This window comes from Ascaphus truei, chromosome 2 (assembly GCF_040206685.1).
Source record: "Ascaphus truei isolate aAscTru1 chromosome 2, aAscTru1.hap1, whole genome shotgun sequence".
Classification (NCBI taxonomy): domain Eukaryota; kingdom Metazoa; phylum Chordata; class Amphibia; order Anura; family Ascaphidae; genus Ascaphus; species Ascaphus truei.
In genome coordinates, this window is record NC_134484.1 from 99869399 (window position 1) to 99886004 (window position 16606).

At 41.3% G+C, this 16606-nt stretch overlaps 1 protein-coding gene across 2 annotated transcripts in view; it reads right to left on the reverse strand.

Annotated features, from left to right (window-relative positions):
• The window catches only part of PREX2 (phosphatidylinositol-3,4,5-trisphosphate dependent Rac exchange factor 2), a 330482-nt gene that overhangs the window by 65717 nt on the left and 248159 nt on the right, over positions 1-16606 (reverse strand). For both annotated transcript variants that reach the window (XM_075583773.1, XM_075583771.1), the window contains exons 36-37: positions 7822-7888; positions 6578-6768 (exon numbers count right to left, since the gene is read on the reverse strand). In XM_075583773.1, the coding sequence (XP_075439888.1) occupies positions 6578-6768; positions 7822-7888 (258 nt within the window). The remainder of the gene's footprint in view (positions 1-6577; positions 6769-7821; positions 7889-16606) is intronic.

Sequence of the window (16606 nt, forward strand, 5' to 3'; positions counted from 1 at the left end):
TGGGCTTGAAAACAAAGAGAAAGCACAACACATAGCGTAATACTGTTGAAACATTAAACAAACAACATATAAGACAACATATAACAGCTGAATACTGAAATGGTATTTTTAGGACAATAAAATCATTTAATAACAATTAATATTTACTATAATGCACAATTTGCATGGACATATAGATTTAAGCAATTAAAAATCTGAATAGGTGGTTCAACTGCTCCGTAGCACCAATGTTGATGATAGCAATGCCTACTCACCAGATGGAATAGGTTTGCAGGCAGTGGATATTTTAGAGAGTATCCCCTCTCATCTGTGTGCTGCTCTCTGCTTAGCTGGCGTCTCTGTCGGCTCGTGGGTGCAGCTCATCAGCAGGGACTCCTGCAGCTCCAGGAAGCACGTCTGAGCAGATGGAACTCAGCTGCAGCTGATTCAGCACGATGTCAGCCACGGACCACCGTGAGCTCGTCTATCTGCTGCTCACTGCTAGCTGGCGTCTCTATCCGCTCGTGGACGCAACTTGTCAGCAGGTACTCCTGCAGGGCGCCAAGCAGGGCGCTTGAATAATGGGAAACCGCAACAGCTGGTTCAACTCGTCGGCGGCTATAAGAGATGGTTAGCTGGCAGCTCACGTTGATTCACCGATGTACGGGGGGTACTACACCAATGTGTGCGGGGCTTGAACCGCACACATTGGTGTAGTACCCCCCGTACATCGGTGAATCAACGTGAGCTGCCAGCTAACCATCTCTTATAGCCGCCGACGAGTTGAACCAGCTGTTGCGGTTTCCCATTATTCAAGCGCCCTGCTTGGCGCCCTGCAGGAGTACCTGCTGACAAGTTGCGTCCACGAGCGGATAGAGACGCCAGCTAGCAGTGAGCAGCAGATAGACGAGCTCACGGTGGTCCGTGGCTGACATCGTGCTGAATCAGCTGCAGCTGAGTTCCATCTGCTCAGACGTGCTTCCTGGAGCTGCAGGAGTCCCTGCTGATGAGCTGCACCCACGAGCCGACAGAGACGCCAGCTAAGCAGAGAGCAGCACACAGATGAGAGGGGATACTCTCTAAAATATCCACTGCCTGCAAACCTATTCCATCTGGTGAGTAGGCATTTCTATCATCAACATTGGTGCTACGGAGCAGTTGAACCACCTATTCAGATTTTTAATTGCTTAAATCTATATGTCCATGCAAATTGTGCATTATAGTAAATATTAATTGTTATTAAATGATTTTATTGTCCTAAAAATACCATTTCAGTATTCAGCTGTTATATGTTGTCTTATATGTTGTTTGTTTAATGTTTCAACAGTATTACGCTATGTGTTGTGCTTTCTCTTTGTTTTCAAGCCCACCGTGAGGATCAACAATCTTCACAACCAACAGGCTTGGTTTTCGTATATCCTTTATAGTGGTAAAATTGTAAAGCACTATGTAAAACTAGCAGCACTATACAAGAACAAACAATTATTATTATTATTATTATTATTATTAAAAAATAAGACTAACACCACCTTAAAGGTGACAGAAAAAACATCAAGGAAAGTAACACAAGATGATTTAAAAAATAATAATAATAATTCTAAAACGAATATATAGACGCTGCCTGGCACAGGTATATTTTAGCCATAGTTGTGACAAAATAATGACTTTACACCAGCATTTTGCCTTTGATACATAGAGCCCATAGTGATACATAGAGAATGCTGAAGACCACAGCAGCTTAACCAGGGCGTGCCAGGTCACAAGGGCAGCGTAGTCCCAGCACCACCAGCTTTTTGTGTGAGACTCAGAAGAATTGTCAGGACTGCAAACAGTAAATTGATGCTAAAATGGCTCTAGTTCTTACATATGCTCACGTTTGGCAAAAATTCTAAACTTTCGTGGTGAAGTGAAAAAATATATGTGAAGGCATGCATCACACAGTAAAGCGCAAGCCCAGCTAGCTACCCCTAAATTCATGTAACTTGGCCACCTATGTAAGACTTATTTCAGCCAAATGTGCCTTAATATCTGAGGAAGAACAGGGAATGTGTAAATGTAGCCCATGTCTGTAAGAATGTATTTCAAATAATAATAAGTTCTTGTATAGCGCTGCTAGTTTAACTTAGCGCTTTACAGAGACATTTTGCAGGCACAGGTCCCTGCCCCGTAGAGCTTACAATCTATGTTTTTGGTGCCTGAGGCACAGGGACATAAAGTGACTTGCCCAAGGTCACAAGGAGCCGACACCAAGAATTGAACCAGGTTCCCCTGCTTCAAACTCAGTGCCAGTCAGTGTCTTTACTCACTGAGCCACTCCTTCTCCCATGTATTTTTTATTCCCTGTGACAATCCTTCCCCCAGTTTAGAAAGCCGGCATTGTGTTATGATGTGATTCGTGGTCTGTGTGTAAATCACTGTAATGTGCGTTGGGTATCAGCCCTGCAAGAAAGTAAATGAGCTATTCCACGGTTACTGTCATTTCTATGGAGAAAGAATCAGCAATCCACTTAGTTGAAGCTTCCCATAGAAAGGATTAAAACCAGGGTTGGGACAGCTAGGTGTCAGGATTCCTGGGGGGAGGTGAAAGGCTGCTGATCAGATCTGGAAATAAGAGCATTGTACTGCCCAGACTCTGAGGCTCCTACCCCGTGGGAGGTCTTGAGTGCCTTAGCACACCCCTCCTCTCACTTTCTTGGCCCCAACTTAATCCATGCTCTGATTGGCAAGCAGCCCCTATCCCATGTAAAGAATAGCCACTGAGGGCTATATAAGGGGTGCTGCTGATCAGAGCATTAGAGACTATCTGAGAAACATTTTGGGAAGGAGTTTGGATCTTGACTGTGACCAGCTGGAGATATATGTGAGATTGGCTGCTGTGTGTTCAGCACTCTGATATCCTGAAGCAGAGACGCGGACAGGGTAAACCTATTTGAAGTGGGTTCCTGCACCTAGTCAGGGCTAGAGTCTTCCCCCAGGTCCCCAGTTGGTGAGTGTATGTCATAACTGTGTATTTTGTGTATTTGCTGGTTCTGCCAGAATAAACACTGTTTATTCAATTACTTTGTCCTGTGCTTGGTGATAGCGATCCCAGAAGGTTTTCGGTGTTAAAGTACTGGTCTCCCGTGACAATATACATGGGCAAAATCTTTTTTGAAAACATCCGAATTTCTAGGACAAATCACAACAATGGTCACGTACTAAACTGCAAGATAGTCTCCCTTCTCTATTAACAAGCATTAAATCATACTCTACCTTTTAGAATTTGCATCAAATGTAACAATACTTTTTTTTACAGGTTTAGTTCGGCATAGAAAAAAGAAAAATGATGCAAAACTCTCTAAAATGGATGTACCTCTCTGATCCTCTTGTAACGTATTCTATTGTTCCATTAAATCACTTGTATTCCCTTTCTTTAAAACGCATTTCTTTTCACTTGATATTACAAGGTGTATTTTTACAAAGACTATCAAAACATCAACTTGGTGTCAAAATACCCAGTGCAGCAGCATGATAATCACCAGTGTATTTTACATGTTACCTTCTACATCACTTGTGATTAAAATACACGTTGGTCCAGATACATCAAGCAGTGATAAGGAAAATTGGAGATGCTATCTCCAAAAATTAGCCACTGATTGAGCAACCTGTGCTGAAGCTGGGATAACCTGACCTGTTGGGTGATCTTGAGGACTGGAGTTGAGCAACCCTGCTTTCAAGCACTGCACGACTTCCTGCTCCAAGCTGCACAATTCATGTTTCTGGAGCAGACCCCCCACAGCGATAATCCTGTGACACTGATGGGCAGCTGCAGCCACGCAGCTTGCCATGGTGCCAGACACAATAAGTTATCCACAAAGCTCCCCTTAAATCAGGGCTCATAATGTGACGTTACCTAAAGCACTAACAGACATCATTTCCCCTGAGGTTAACACATATCAACAAAGCAAATTATATGCAAAAGCAATGGTCACTGCATCTCATAGGCGTACAGTAGGCTGAACATCACGTTGTTGTGGAGAAGCGTTGAAGTAGCTTCCATAACGTTACATATGTTTTAGCCTTACTCTTATCCAGAACCCTGAAATAGGTCTTTAACTAAAGTTATAAAGGGAGGAAAGCTGAAGGCAATGACATGACACAAGAAATAACGCTGTTGGTTAAGTCATGCCTAACTGTGGTGTTACATGCATCCACGTCCGGTGAAAGTCCTATTTCAGAGTCTGGATGTAATGCCAACATTAAGTCCATGTGTTAACCTTGACGGGCGTTAATGGTAGGGGGAACGCTTCATGCTTATAATTAACACTAGCAGCCTTCATAGTTAATGCGACGCTCTTTCCTGCAGAAAATATGATTTTACGTTATCAGTCTTTGAAGATGTATGGTAAGGCTTAACATAACGTGAAGTTAGGTTAACGCCATGTTAAGTCGCTTTATGGAATTTGCAGTTCTAACCTATATGTACTTAATGCAATATCTTGTCAACTCCTTGTACTGGCACTTACCAAATTATACGCCTATAATATAATATATATTATCTTTAACTGTGCATACAATGTCTTGTATATAATGTACTGTACAACCCTTTTCTCTCATTGTAACTGTATTTGTAACCATGTATTTGTCATTATAACTCTGTGCCCAGAACATACTTGAAAATGAGAGGTGACTCTCAATGTATTACTTCCTGGTAACAAATTTGATAAATAAATAAAATAAATTGAAAATGATGCATGCGGGCCAAGTTAGATGAACCTTGATACATTGGCATGAAGAGCAGCAAAATTAAAATTATGCTCATTGGGGTTTTTTTTAAATTGAAACTGTGCCGCTCAGAACATGGGAACCGCCAATGGGAGTTTCTGTATAATAGTGCCGTATTGGCACTATTGCCATTTCATAAATACCCACTTTCATGGGAATTTTGAGCCAAAAGGTGGTACCTTCTGCTTGCTCAAATCATGACAAGCATAAGAGGCCTTAGTTTGTAGACTGAAAGGCTCATGGTGAAATAATAATACTGTATAAAGGTTACCAAGCTGTTTCAACTCTTTTTTTCGTCAGGTAAAACATAGGATCAAAAAGTGAAGAATGACCGACGCAGCACCAGAACAAAAAATAAATGAACTGGAGAGAGCGTAACTACAAAATTAGCTTTTAATTATTCATCTGATCAACAGACTGTCAAAAAAACGGAGCCGACATGTTTCGTGCTTATGCACTTTATCAAGGCTCCCTGATTAAACCTCCACACAATGTCATTTTAAATACCCCGCGAACCCGGATGTAACTACGGACCGCATCACGTGACGCAACGTGCCCATCACAGTTGCTTCAGCGCGTAAGGTACTAACCACATTTGGATTCAAACATACAGGGGCTTATGCAGAGAGGTACGGTTCAAGAAAGGCTTAAATTCGCCGCAGGATTGGCATTTAATGTTGTGCTATGCAGGGTACTCCGGTAGCGCGGTGTGCATGAAATTGCTAATTAGGCGAGTTTCACTTGGCGTGAAACTCGCCATTCAGAGGCGCGCGGTATTTGCCCACAATTCAGCCAACTTTTGTTGGCAGGCAAAATTTCCCCTAAACGCGCCATTTAGTAGCTCCGATTGGGCTTCTCGCCACACGTCTGGCGAATTTGAATAGGTCCGCCAAGTTCTCGCCACTAACTGCCTAAATGCGGACATTTTTGCCTCTAACCTGGCGAAATTTACCTTAACGTACCTCTCTGCATAAGCCCCACAGTGCCTTAAATATACTGTTGGGATTGCTTTTTGGATCTAATGGAAAATCACGTCCAGCCAAGATAATTGTGGTAAAATAAGGACATTCCTTAGTTTGTTTCTGTTTATGTATCATCATTAATTATTTTTGCACCAGCTTGCAACTAATGTGCTCTGTTTCTTACTGCAGAAGCCCTCTACTTAACGCCAGAACAATGGCCACATCTATAAACACTTGAACCTCAGACATCCATTAGCTATAACTAGTCCTCTGGTGCTATCATTTGCAAACAGATTATTTGTAGTAACAGACCCACAAAATAGATGCTTTATTCAATTAATATAGGGGTTCTCAATTCCAGTCCTCAAGATCCCCTACAGGTCAGGTTTTCAGGATATCCCCGCTTCAGCACAGGTGGTTCAATGAGTCCCTGCTTCGGCAAAGGTGGTTCAATCAGTGGCTCAGTCTGAGGGATATCCTTAAAAACTGACCTGTTGGACGGTTTGGAGGACGTGTTGAGAACCCCCAAATTAACAGAAGCCAGTTAACCCCTCTAGTGCTGAAGGCCAATACATGCCATTGTTCTTCAATGCTGAAGATGGGGAAAGAACAGCCTTGTGGGTATTGATTAATCGTGTAACAAATATAGATTGGTACAATAGCACTGTAGGAATTAATGATGTCTCTATGGTTCCACTAAGTGCAGCACCTCATACACTTTTAGACTACTTGCTATTTATTCTAAAGATTATCGGTTTTATTACCATACACTGAAGTTCTCAATTCTATCAGTTTCCCACCTATCTGGAATTATTTTGAATGCTGAACCACAAATACTGCAAAAGGAACAAAAGAAGAATGAGTTTCCATACCGGTGCACTCCACTATTGCACATGATGACGTGGCATGCTCCTAGCCGGTTGCAAAGTTCGGAAGAGACTGACAGTAATCCCACTCCTGATGCACTGCAGGCAGTGTAGGCGCAGGCTGCCGTTCGTTTGGAATGAATAAAAGAATCTACCAGCCGATACAGTTCATCCAAAGCATTGAGTGGCCTCATCAGCTAAAAAAAAAATACAGAAAAACAAGAAATACATGTTTAGTACTTTTGGATCAGAAAGGTTCAAATCGGCAGAATGTCTTCTGAAAAAAGTAGCCTTCAGACCTCAACATTTACACCGAGGCATTTAGGAATGAAAAAGCTTGCATTTTGCATGTCTGTTCATCAAATAATCATTATATTATATGAACACAATCCTCTGTTATGATATAAGGAATCCAGCCGCTTCTTCTGTTACCATGCACCTCACGCCTGGAACAATCTACCAGACTCTCAAAACAGCCGCCTCCAGTATAAGTAATTTCAAGAGTTAAGCTGTCTCACATTTTAATCTTGTCTGTAACTGTTACATACTGTACTGTACACCCATAATCAGATATTATCTCTAACTATCCATGACATTTCTGTAAATTGAATCTTTAACCTCTGTTCCTATAACGTAACCATGTATTGTCATCATAACTCTGTGCCCAGGTCATACTTGAAAACGAGAGGTAACTCTCAATATATTACTTCATGGTAAAACATTTTATAAATAAATAAATCCACGAATTATAACCCGTCTATCTGATAGCAGCATTGAGACCACAGATGAGAGCTTATTTACTGTATATCACCTTTCCTCGGGTGTTAACTGTTCTGCTGGAGGAAATTTGAGTTACAATTATTTGACTGGGGCTAAATTCTTCTCCAGCATGGGGAAAGACATCTTTACAGCAGTCTGAACAGGTTAATATACTGCTACTTACCTGCTATCCTACTTTCATAGTAGGGCTTACCAAATTTCTCGGGCTCTGGAGCTTGGAGTAACATAGTTCAAATACCAGAGTATCAGATCAAATCATGTACAAGAAAACTGATTTCAGGGGGATTACTGCTTTAATACAATATCTAGGAACTCATGTGTTCTGCTTTGTGTTATTTTTACATCTACGTTATCATTGAGCTATGCATATATATGACCTGTTATGTGGTCATTATTTATACATATTTCCATAACAAATGTTCAACCTCCTTTAGAATTTAATGGAACAAGTCATTTTTAAACTGATTTACCTTATCAATAAATGCAGCCTTAGATGTGGTATTTGGAGGCAGGTTGCACTTATCCAAGTAAAATGCCCTGAAGGAAAAGCACAGATATTAACAGTCAATTGAATGCAGAAATAATTATATTTCATTGACAGAGATACAACACAAAACATGGATCCAAGTGGATCTACTATCGAACAAGGAAACCAGTTACAGGACTGTGAAACTCTTGACACCTCTTTTTTACCTCTTTTTTAAAGTCGCGACCCCTCTTAGGCCCAAAGAGAAAAAATGGCAATGCCGTGTATTTAATATTATGTTATAATTTATAGTCTTTTAACTTTCAAGTCTTCAAAAGTGTGCAATCCTCTGCTTTAGGGTGACTCACAATAACAAACACATTCATCACACAATTTTAGACCGTTGATTGCAACAGTATTTCATTTATTGATACTTTTTAATATACTTTGTTACAATTACTTACCATAATATTAAGGGGTTTATGAGTTATTATAGCAACTCAATGACTTTGTATCTATACATCTGCTATTCACTCTACTTACCCCTGAACGCAATACTATGTCTTGGGGAGAACTCATTTTGTGATCTGAATCATCATCACAGGTTGAAAGCGTTTGTATATATTATGATATTTGTAAGCCTTTATTCACATTAAAAGTTAAGTACAGTATTACTGTATGTAGTATACATTTTTGGACCATACAGCTTTTTACATTGTGTATGGACCATACAGAATTTAAAAAGCTAGTTATTTAAACAAAATCAGTTTACAATTCATGCACAAAAATGGAAAACTATAAATGATACCTAATGAAATCATGCTAATGTGCCTGCCCTTGACATTTTATTTTTGCCCAGACATAAAATATAGCCTTTCCGTTATATGCAATTATATCCTGAATATTTTAGAACATGACAAACTGTGGACAGCATATACATTTCTAGAGCACTTCACATAATTACCTAAAGCTTGTTTTGCTACTTAATCAAATTTTATGAGAAAATCCTAATGGGAATGTTGGCTACTTGCCAGGGTTGAACAGTATAGTGCTGTGAACAAGGATGAAGTCATAGTGTTTTTTCAGAATAAAAATATAAAGCAATAACTTTTTCAGAAAAAGGAATCATTCATCTTAAAACAAATAACATTTTATTTAAGATAGTTAAAAAAAAAAACTTTTTTCATTTTATGTTTTAATGCCACACACCAAACACAGAACCCCAGCAAGCTCTTTTTGGGAACCCCTGAGCCCCACAAAATATGTATCAAAATGGAGTGCTATTGAGCGTGGCATATATATACAACAGACAACAGAGAAGCCCAATGCTACATCCAACATGACAGAAATACACAGTAAAATACTTATATGTTCTCTTGAAAAAGGGTCATTTAGTTTAACCCTTTGGCCAAAGCGTTGTAAGCTTGCGAGCCACGACAAGGCAGACACCTGTTCGCAAGTCCTAACACTACAAGATAAAATACTAATATACCTCTATTAGGATTAAAATTCTCATTTACCTCTATTAGGAGGGAGAAAGACCACATTGGATCTATATCCAGTAGAATGAAAGGACCTACTAACTTGGGAAGTGGAGAGGGGCGGGCGGGCTTAAAACCTGGGAAGGAGGAGCCACCAACCCCTAACAGCTGAAACAGCTGAGAATAGGTTAACAGAACACAAAACCCCAGCAAGCTCTTTTTGGGAACTCCTGAGCCCCCACAAAATATATGTATGTATTTAAGTGTCAAAATGGAGTGCTATTGAGCGTGGCATATGTATACAACAGACGACAGAGAAGCCCAATGCTACATCCAACATGACAGAAATACACAGTAAAATACTTATATATTCTCTTGAAAAAGGGTCATTTAGTTTAACCCTTTGGCCCTTTGGGGTTTTGTGTTCTGTTAACCCATTCTCAGCTATTTCAGCTGTTGGAGGTTAGTGGCTCCTCCTTCCCAGGTTTTAAGCCCGCCCCTCCCCACTTCCCTAGTTTGCAAGTGTCTTATTCTGCTGGATATAGACCCACTGTGGTCTTTCTCCCTCCTAATAGAGGTAAATGAGAATTTTAATCCTAATAGAGGCATATTAGTATTTTATCTGGTAGTGTTAGGACTTGCGAACAGGTGTCTGCCTTGTCGTGGCTCGCAAGCTTACAACGCTTTGGCCAAAGGGTTAAACTAAATGACCCTTTTTCAAGAGAATATATAAGTATTTTACTGTGTATTTCTGTCATGTTGGATGTAGCATTGGGCTTCTCTGTCGTCTGTTTAATGCCACAAACCAACATAATGTGGCCACATTTTATGTTTAGAGAAGGATAAACCATTAAATGTGAAGTTACCCTTTTATTTTGGATGTATCATATGACTCAAAGATCAGTCTCAATATCAGTGGCAATAAACCAATGAAAAACCTGGAAAACATTGGTATTTTTGCAAATCTAACTAAAGTTGTGAATCACAATGTAAAAAATCTTGTAAAGCCTTTGCACACTGTTTCTTACAGATTATTTTACTGTGCCTCGTTCAGTGCTAGAAAAGATTGTAATGAAATATAGTGGAGTGTATCACTGGCCTCCCTGTCAGTTAAGGAGTTAAATAATGTTTTAGTGTCTATTCTTACTAATGTACTTAGTCCTGGGGTCCCAGGAGTTGAAAATTAACAGTTCAGCTCCAGGGACCCTCTGGTTCCAATTATGTAAAATAATTCATTTAAAATGTTGCTGCTTTAGCAACATTTTACATAAAAGGGCAGAGGAATGGAAATTGTCTTTCAGAGACCGTGTTGTATTTTAATAATGCAAACTCATCATGATGATTTATTTTTGATAAGCACTCACTAGCGTGCAAAGCTCAATACAAATAACTCTGCATTTGTAATTTTATCATAAATAGTTTAAATAAACAAATATTTTCCTTATTAACATTTACCATAAAAAATTAATCTGGTATAAGGCCACTCTCTCTTGTACTTTACAGAAACCAGATAAAATCAACTGCTTGCTGTGACACGCTGACACACATGCTGACACACACACACACACACTGACATACATATGTAGCAGACGTTATGGCAATAGTGTGCTAGTCTCCTACTCCTATCTGCTCAATGATCTACCCCCTCCGTCCGCACACCACACTAAGCTATGGAATACTTTCTGACCTGTCAGTCACCACTGCACCTGGTCAGAGTGCTCCTATCCTGCTTTGCGGTTGCACTGCATGCTGGGGAGATCTCTTGCCAGTTACTACGGTGACTAACAGCTCAGTCAGCGATGCGCAGAACACAGGCGCCAGGAGCTACATTTTTTCCATCCCTGGTTTAGCTCTATGTGTAAAAAGCTTTATGGAAATGTACAATAGGTCACACCAAGTATGTTGTATATGTAACAGTGTTTCCATCACCCGGTGGACATTTGTCCATTACTGATCGTGTGGTGCATACACCAACTGGTAACAAGAGGGCTGATTGGTAGTGGGGACACAGGACTAAGCTTCTGGGGTTCATACCCTACATATCTCGTTAGCAGTGCAGTGCCTCCATCTGCCGTAGGCTCCAGGGAACTGAAGGTGATCTCCCACGGTAGAACGATTACCTCTCCCCCTAGTAAGATCACATACCAGGCCGGAGGTATAACAGGAACGGTTTATTGTCCTCACTGTTCAGCACAGTAACAAGGCAGAGTTCTGCCCGATGCAGTCTCTCAGCTACCACTGAAGGATGGTCCCTGGACCTTCACTACAGGCAAGGGGCAAACGCAGCAGTCCCAGCTCTTCCCTGCTCCTCTAGCAGAGGCAGAGGTATGGTACACACTCGCTCTCCTCCGGAGGGAAGAGGACCAGAGAAGGCCCAATTGTCAGGCTTTGGCTGTGTGACCTGCCCCTCTCAAGTGGGTAGAGGCACTTACAAATTTGGGGCGGCATTGCCCTTAAGTACAGCAGGTCTGTTCCATGATTGGACATGCGCAAGCCGGATGTCACCGCCTCCCACTGTCAATCAAGTGCAGCACCAAGGAGGGGGAAACCTCATGTTGACTACTGGCAGCCTGATTCTAGCAGGGCTTTACTGCCAGGAGAAGGGCAGGTTAGTAGCCAAAGGTGGCATGGCTACATCTATTATGCAACTCGCATTACAATCCCAAAAATGTCAAACTTTAATAAAACGTCAAGGTCTTTTTTAATGCCCCTTCCCTAATAACAGCGAACACACAAATTTACCCTATCAATCTCTCTTATTCCTATCCTGGCATTTTATCTAGACAAAAAGGTCTGCGTGTAATTTCATTCTGAGTGCATTAAACAAATTACATAGTAGAGTAAAAAATAACTAAATGCAACTCTACGTTTCCTTTTTCTTCTTCTTGTGCATTCATTTTGAAATGTTTATATTGTTTAGAATGAGCTCAGAAAATTTGTTTCACAACTGCTTAGCTAATCCAAAGGGCAGCAGCCGTGACAAGCATTTCGAGAGCCTCGTGGGGCTTGTTACTGTACAAACAAAAGGAAACGACCTTCACATGTATAACAACCGCAGCCTCAGAAGGACCATTTCAACTCGGTAACTTTGATTTTAAATCCAGATACTGAAATTATTTTTAACGGATTGGTTGCTACTACTAATTTTCATTATTGAATAAATAATCTTTTCCTCTGTGCAGGTAAACAGTACTAAACATTCCAAATACACTAAATCTATATTGCAGCACTATAAATACAACTGTGCACCAGGATTATTGGCATATTGAAGCATTATTTGTCACAGTGAAGTTGCATCTAGCAACAGATATGAGGAATACATAGAATTCAAAGGGAAATGAAGACACCCTATTAAGTAATTCGGGTGACATACTGTATGAACGGTTACAAGCAGGAAGTAAAACCCCTTACAAATTTCTGCTTGCTAGGGTTAAAAACTAACGTTAAAAAACGACTTTAAAATACTTAGAATTGTCTGAATATGAAAAGGGTAATATCACTGTGATGATCGAAGAAAGTGAGGGTTAGGTCTATCAGCTACAGTTAAGTTTAGTATCAGTGCAGTGACCTCAAGAAAGACCTTATAAAGGGTGGTTACATGTGGAAGGCACCTTACCTCGTGGCCTGCCAGTGAAGAAACCCCTCATGTCTCTGTTTTGTTATCTTTTGTTAAACATTTGCATTAACAAAAAATAAACATATATATATATATATTATATATATATATGTATAAAATCAAAAACGAATAGACTATACCGTTCTGTGGCTAACGAAATGCTTTTATTTGTGCGAGCTTTCAAGATTCACTGATCTCTTCTTCCGGCGATGTTACAATGGATAAAGCAAGAAAGGGTTTTACTTAAAAACAGTGCATCTTCGAATCCTGAGTCTAAAGCGGCCGCCACCGCGGGTAATTTAAAACCACGTGCAGGCGCATTTTTTCCCTGACGCGTGCCGCGCGTCACTGGTGCGCGGTCACGCGTGCCAGGGTGCGTGCGCGCATGCCGCGCGTGCCAGGGTTCCCCGAAGGTGGTTGAAGGGGTGGCGGGGTAAGAGGGGGATGCGTGTGTGCGGCCCCTGGACTCGGAGAAGCAGAGGCCGGAGCAGCCAGGGGGTTGCGAGGGGAGGGGAAGGATGCGGGGAAGATGCGGCTGGCGCACGGCCAAGTTCGGCGCCAGCCGATATATGCCACGGGAAGAAACGGGTAAATGTTAGACTGAAGCTGGCCGCAGCAGTATCAGACTGAAGCCTATCCCTTTTAAAACATTTGTCATGTTTTATTATGATATTGTAGCATCAAAACCAAACAAATTGAGTTTTGGCAAACCCAAAATATGAGAATTTTTGATAACTAAACACGGCGTCCAACATCAAAACGCGAACATTGTTAGAACTGAAACATGAGTGAAAGCCCTCAACCTTATTAATAAGTCACAGCTAACTGTGAGACCTGTAATAATGATGTAATGTAAGATCCACTAAATGACAGAAACACTCAAATTAGAACTGCATTTACAAAAAGATCACCTTCACTTATCCTTTCATCTCTTTCCCATGCTAGAAGTTCATGGTCTCTTGCCATAAGGAGTCAATGGTCTCTTGACCCCTTCAGAGTCCGAGAGTCTTGCCACCTCTGTGATCATGGACCCTCAGGCATTTCCTGATCACCTGACTACTCTTCGGGGCAATTACATGATCAGTTCCGGGTTCCAGCCGACGAGTCATAGGGGGGTTATTTAACAAAGTCTCTGTTGCAAAATTGGGGCAATACTGGTATAAAACACCCCATATTAATGGGAAAAACTATGTTTTTCATTTATTTTTATCTTTGATAAATCTATTGCTGATTTTACTTAACTTTTTTGTACCCGTTTTGTAGCCAGGACAACTTTATAATTGCCTCCACCACTTCACCGTGTCAACTGTATTGTAACTCTAACCCAGGACTCTCCAAGTTTCTTGAGAGTTACAGGACAGGATTTTAGGGAAACATATACCTAATACAATTGTCTTACTTACAGTATGTACAGTAGCACCTGTTCCCCAACCCTAAGTGAGATCATCTGACTGGAGAAAAAACTTCTCTGTGAAGCGAGAAGGTAGGCAGGCACCGCTGGACAAAAATGGAAAGCTGGACTGTGCTATTGCAAAAAAATATATTTATTAAGTCATGGACAAAAAAAAAGAGATGAACCCCCTGCTAAATTGTAACGCGTTTCACCCCTGTGGGGCTTTGTCAAAGAGTACAGGTGCTCGATACACAGTGCATAAAATAGCAGACCAAAACCGGAAGTGGCGCACACACGCCAATCATGTGGACCAGCCCCCATAGTCAATTGAGAGTAGCCAACACAGCTGGCGGGCAGGCTGAAACACCCGGATAGTGTAATTTCTAAGAAACATATGTGAAAAACAACATGACCAAAACATTAAACATACAGGTGCGCCGACGAGTATTCTAAAACTTGCCTTGGAAAATTTGGGGCTATCACCAATAAGACCCAGGTACATGCTGGGTACATGCTGCAACATTTCAGTGACATTTCTGCAGAGACTAATGGCCCACCGGATTAACACAGCAGGGGTCCCTGGCAGTCCCATTCACTTTTAATGGGACTGCCAGGGACCCCCGCTGTTAATCCGATGGGCCATTAGTCTGTCTGCAGAAATGTTGCAGTATGTACCCAGCATGTACCCAGCATGTACCAAGCATGTAGCATAGGAGGTGTGTACCACTGCTCAACCTTAATATTCAAATCGTGTAGATAGACAGAAAGCGGTGCATGGGAAATAGAAACATACTATTTGTAGGAATAATCCAGAATGACCACAGAAAGAATTCCCATAGATTTGCACTCAACTTAATAATATATCAGAATAGATGGAAACAAATTTCCAAACCGTATGGGAGACCAGAAGGTTTAAAAACACAAAACAAAAAATTATTTATTATTTAATTAACTCTTCTAATTGAAAACACAAAAAGTTTTTATAGTATTTACTTATATATATAAAATCATCTAAAAGAAGTTGCGACGGAGTATGCCAACTCAGATCTATGTTTGGTATATTATTCAAACATATGCTTGTAATACATAAATGTACAAGAGCCCACTATGTCAGTATGGTCACGTAAATTCAGAGCTCTTCAATGTATGTTTAAGTATAACCAGGTTAACTGGCTTAGATATCAATGTGAATAGGCTTCAATGTGCCTAGGTGCACTGGCTTGATTAACAATATATTATAGGCTTCAGTATGCCCAAACCATCTCTAATGCGTCACCACAACTATTCACAGGGGTGAAACGTGTTACAGTTTAGCAGGGGGTTCATCCCTTTTTTGTCCATGACTTAATAAATACAGTATATTTTTTTGCAAAGCACAGTCCAGCTTTCCATTTTTGTCCAGCAGTGCCTGCCTACCTTCTCCCTTAACAGAGTGGCTTTTTTCTCCAGACAGCATGTACAGCGGAGCACGCCTACCCGGACGCAGCTACGAGATTCAGTGAGTGATTTACAAACTTTCTTTACGATGCTGCCCCAGGTGAATTGGCCATATATGCGGGACTGTACCAACAGGGGTCCAGTGCCGGTTGAGAGACCTCCACTGGTCATCCCTTTCTGATTTATTCATTTACTGATCGCTAGGCCACTTCCCACAATAGGGGTGCAAATTGCTAGATTTGGCTTCGTTTAATCATTACAAATTCTCACTCCAAAGTATCCGGATGTTTTGGCAAAATTGATAGTTCTCAGAATATGGGACTGTTTACTCTGTAACACTCGTCATTTTGGGGGAACTCACCCCAATTCATTTTCCGAGATCATCTGACTACCTGGTGTTGCTGGTGCGGTGCATACCTGTTTGGCTGGAACAGGAGGCTCTGAGTACTCCGCGGTGGTGTGGGGAGATATCAGGACAGGTTTTCAGGGTGGTTCATCTCTGTAGACAGTACCTCCAGTCAGCAAGGATCCTGCAGCATCCAGGATGGTCCATGCTGACACTTTATTTGATCCAGACAGTTAATCACACTCAGGATAATTCAACTGATGTTTATTGCAAATTCCAGCAGTCAAAGCATTCTTCACATTCCCCTGAAGGGCACCTTAAGGCTTGAGGCCCATCTAGGCTCCCTCCTGAGCTCCTACTGTATCCCCTGGTGGGATACAGGGTAGATGGTACCCACTCCACAGGGGGAGGGAAGAGACTATCGGACTTCTGGGAGAGTGCCAGTATATCCCCTGGGGGATGGGCTTGTAACCCTGCCCCATAAGAGGGCAGGTCTGATACTGACAAGGATCACAT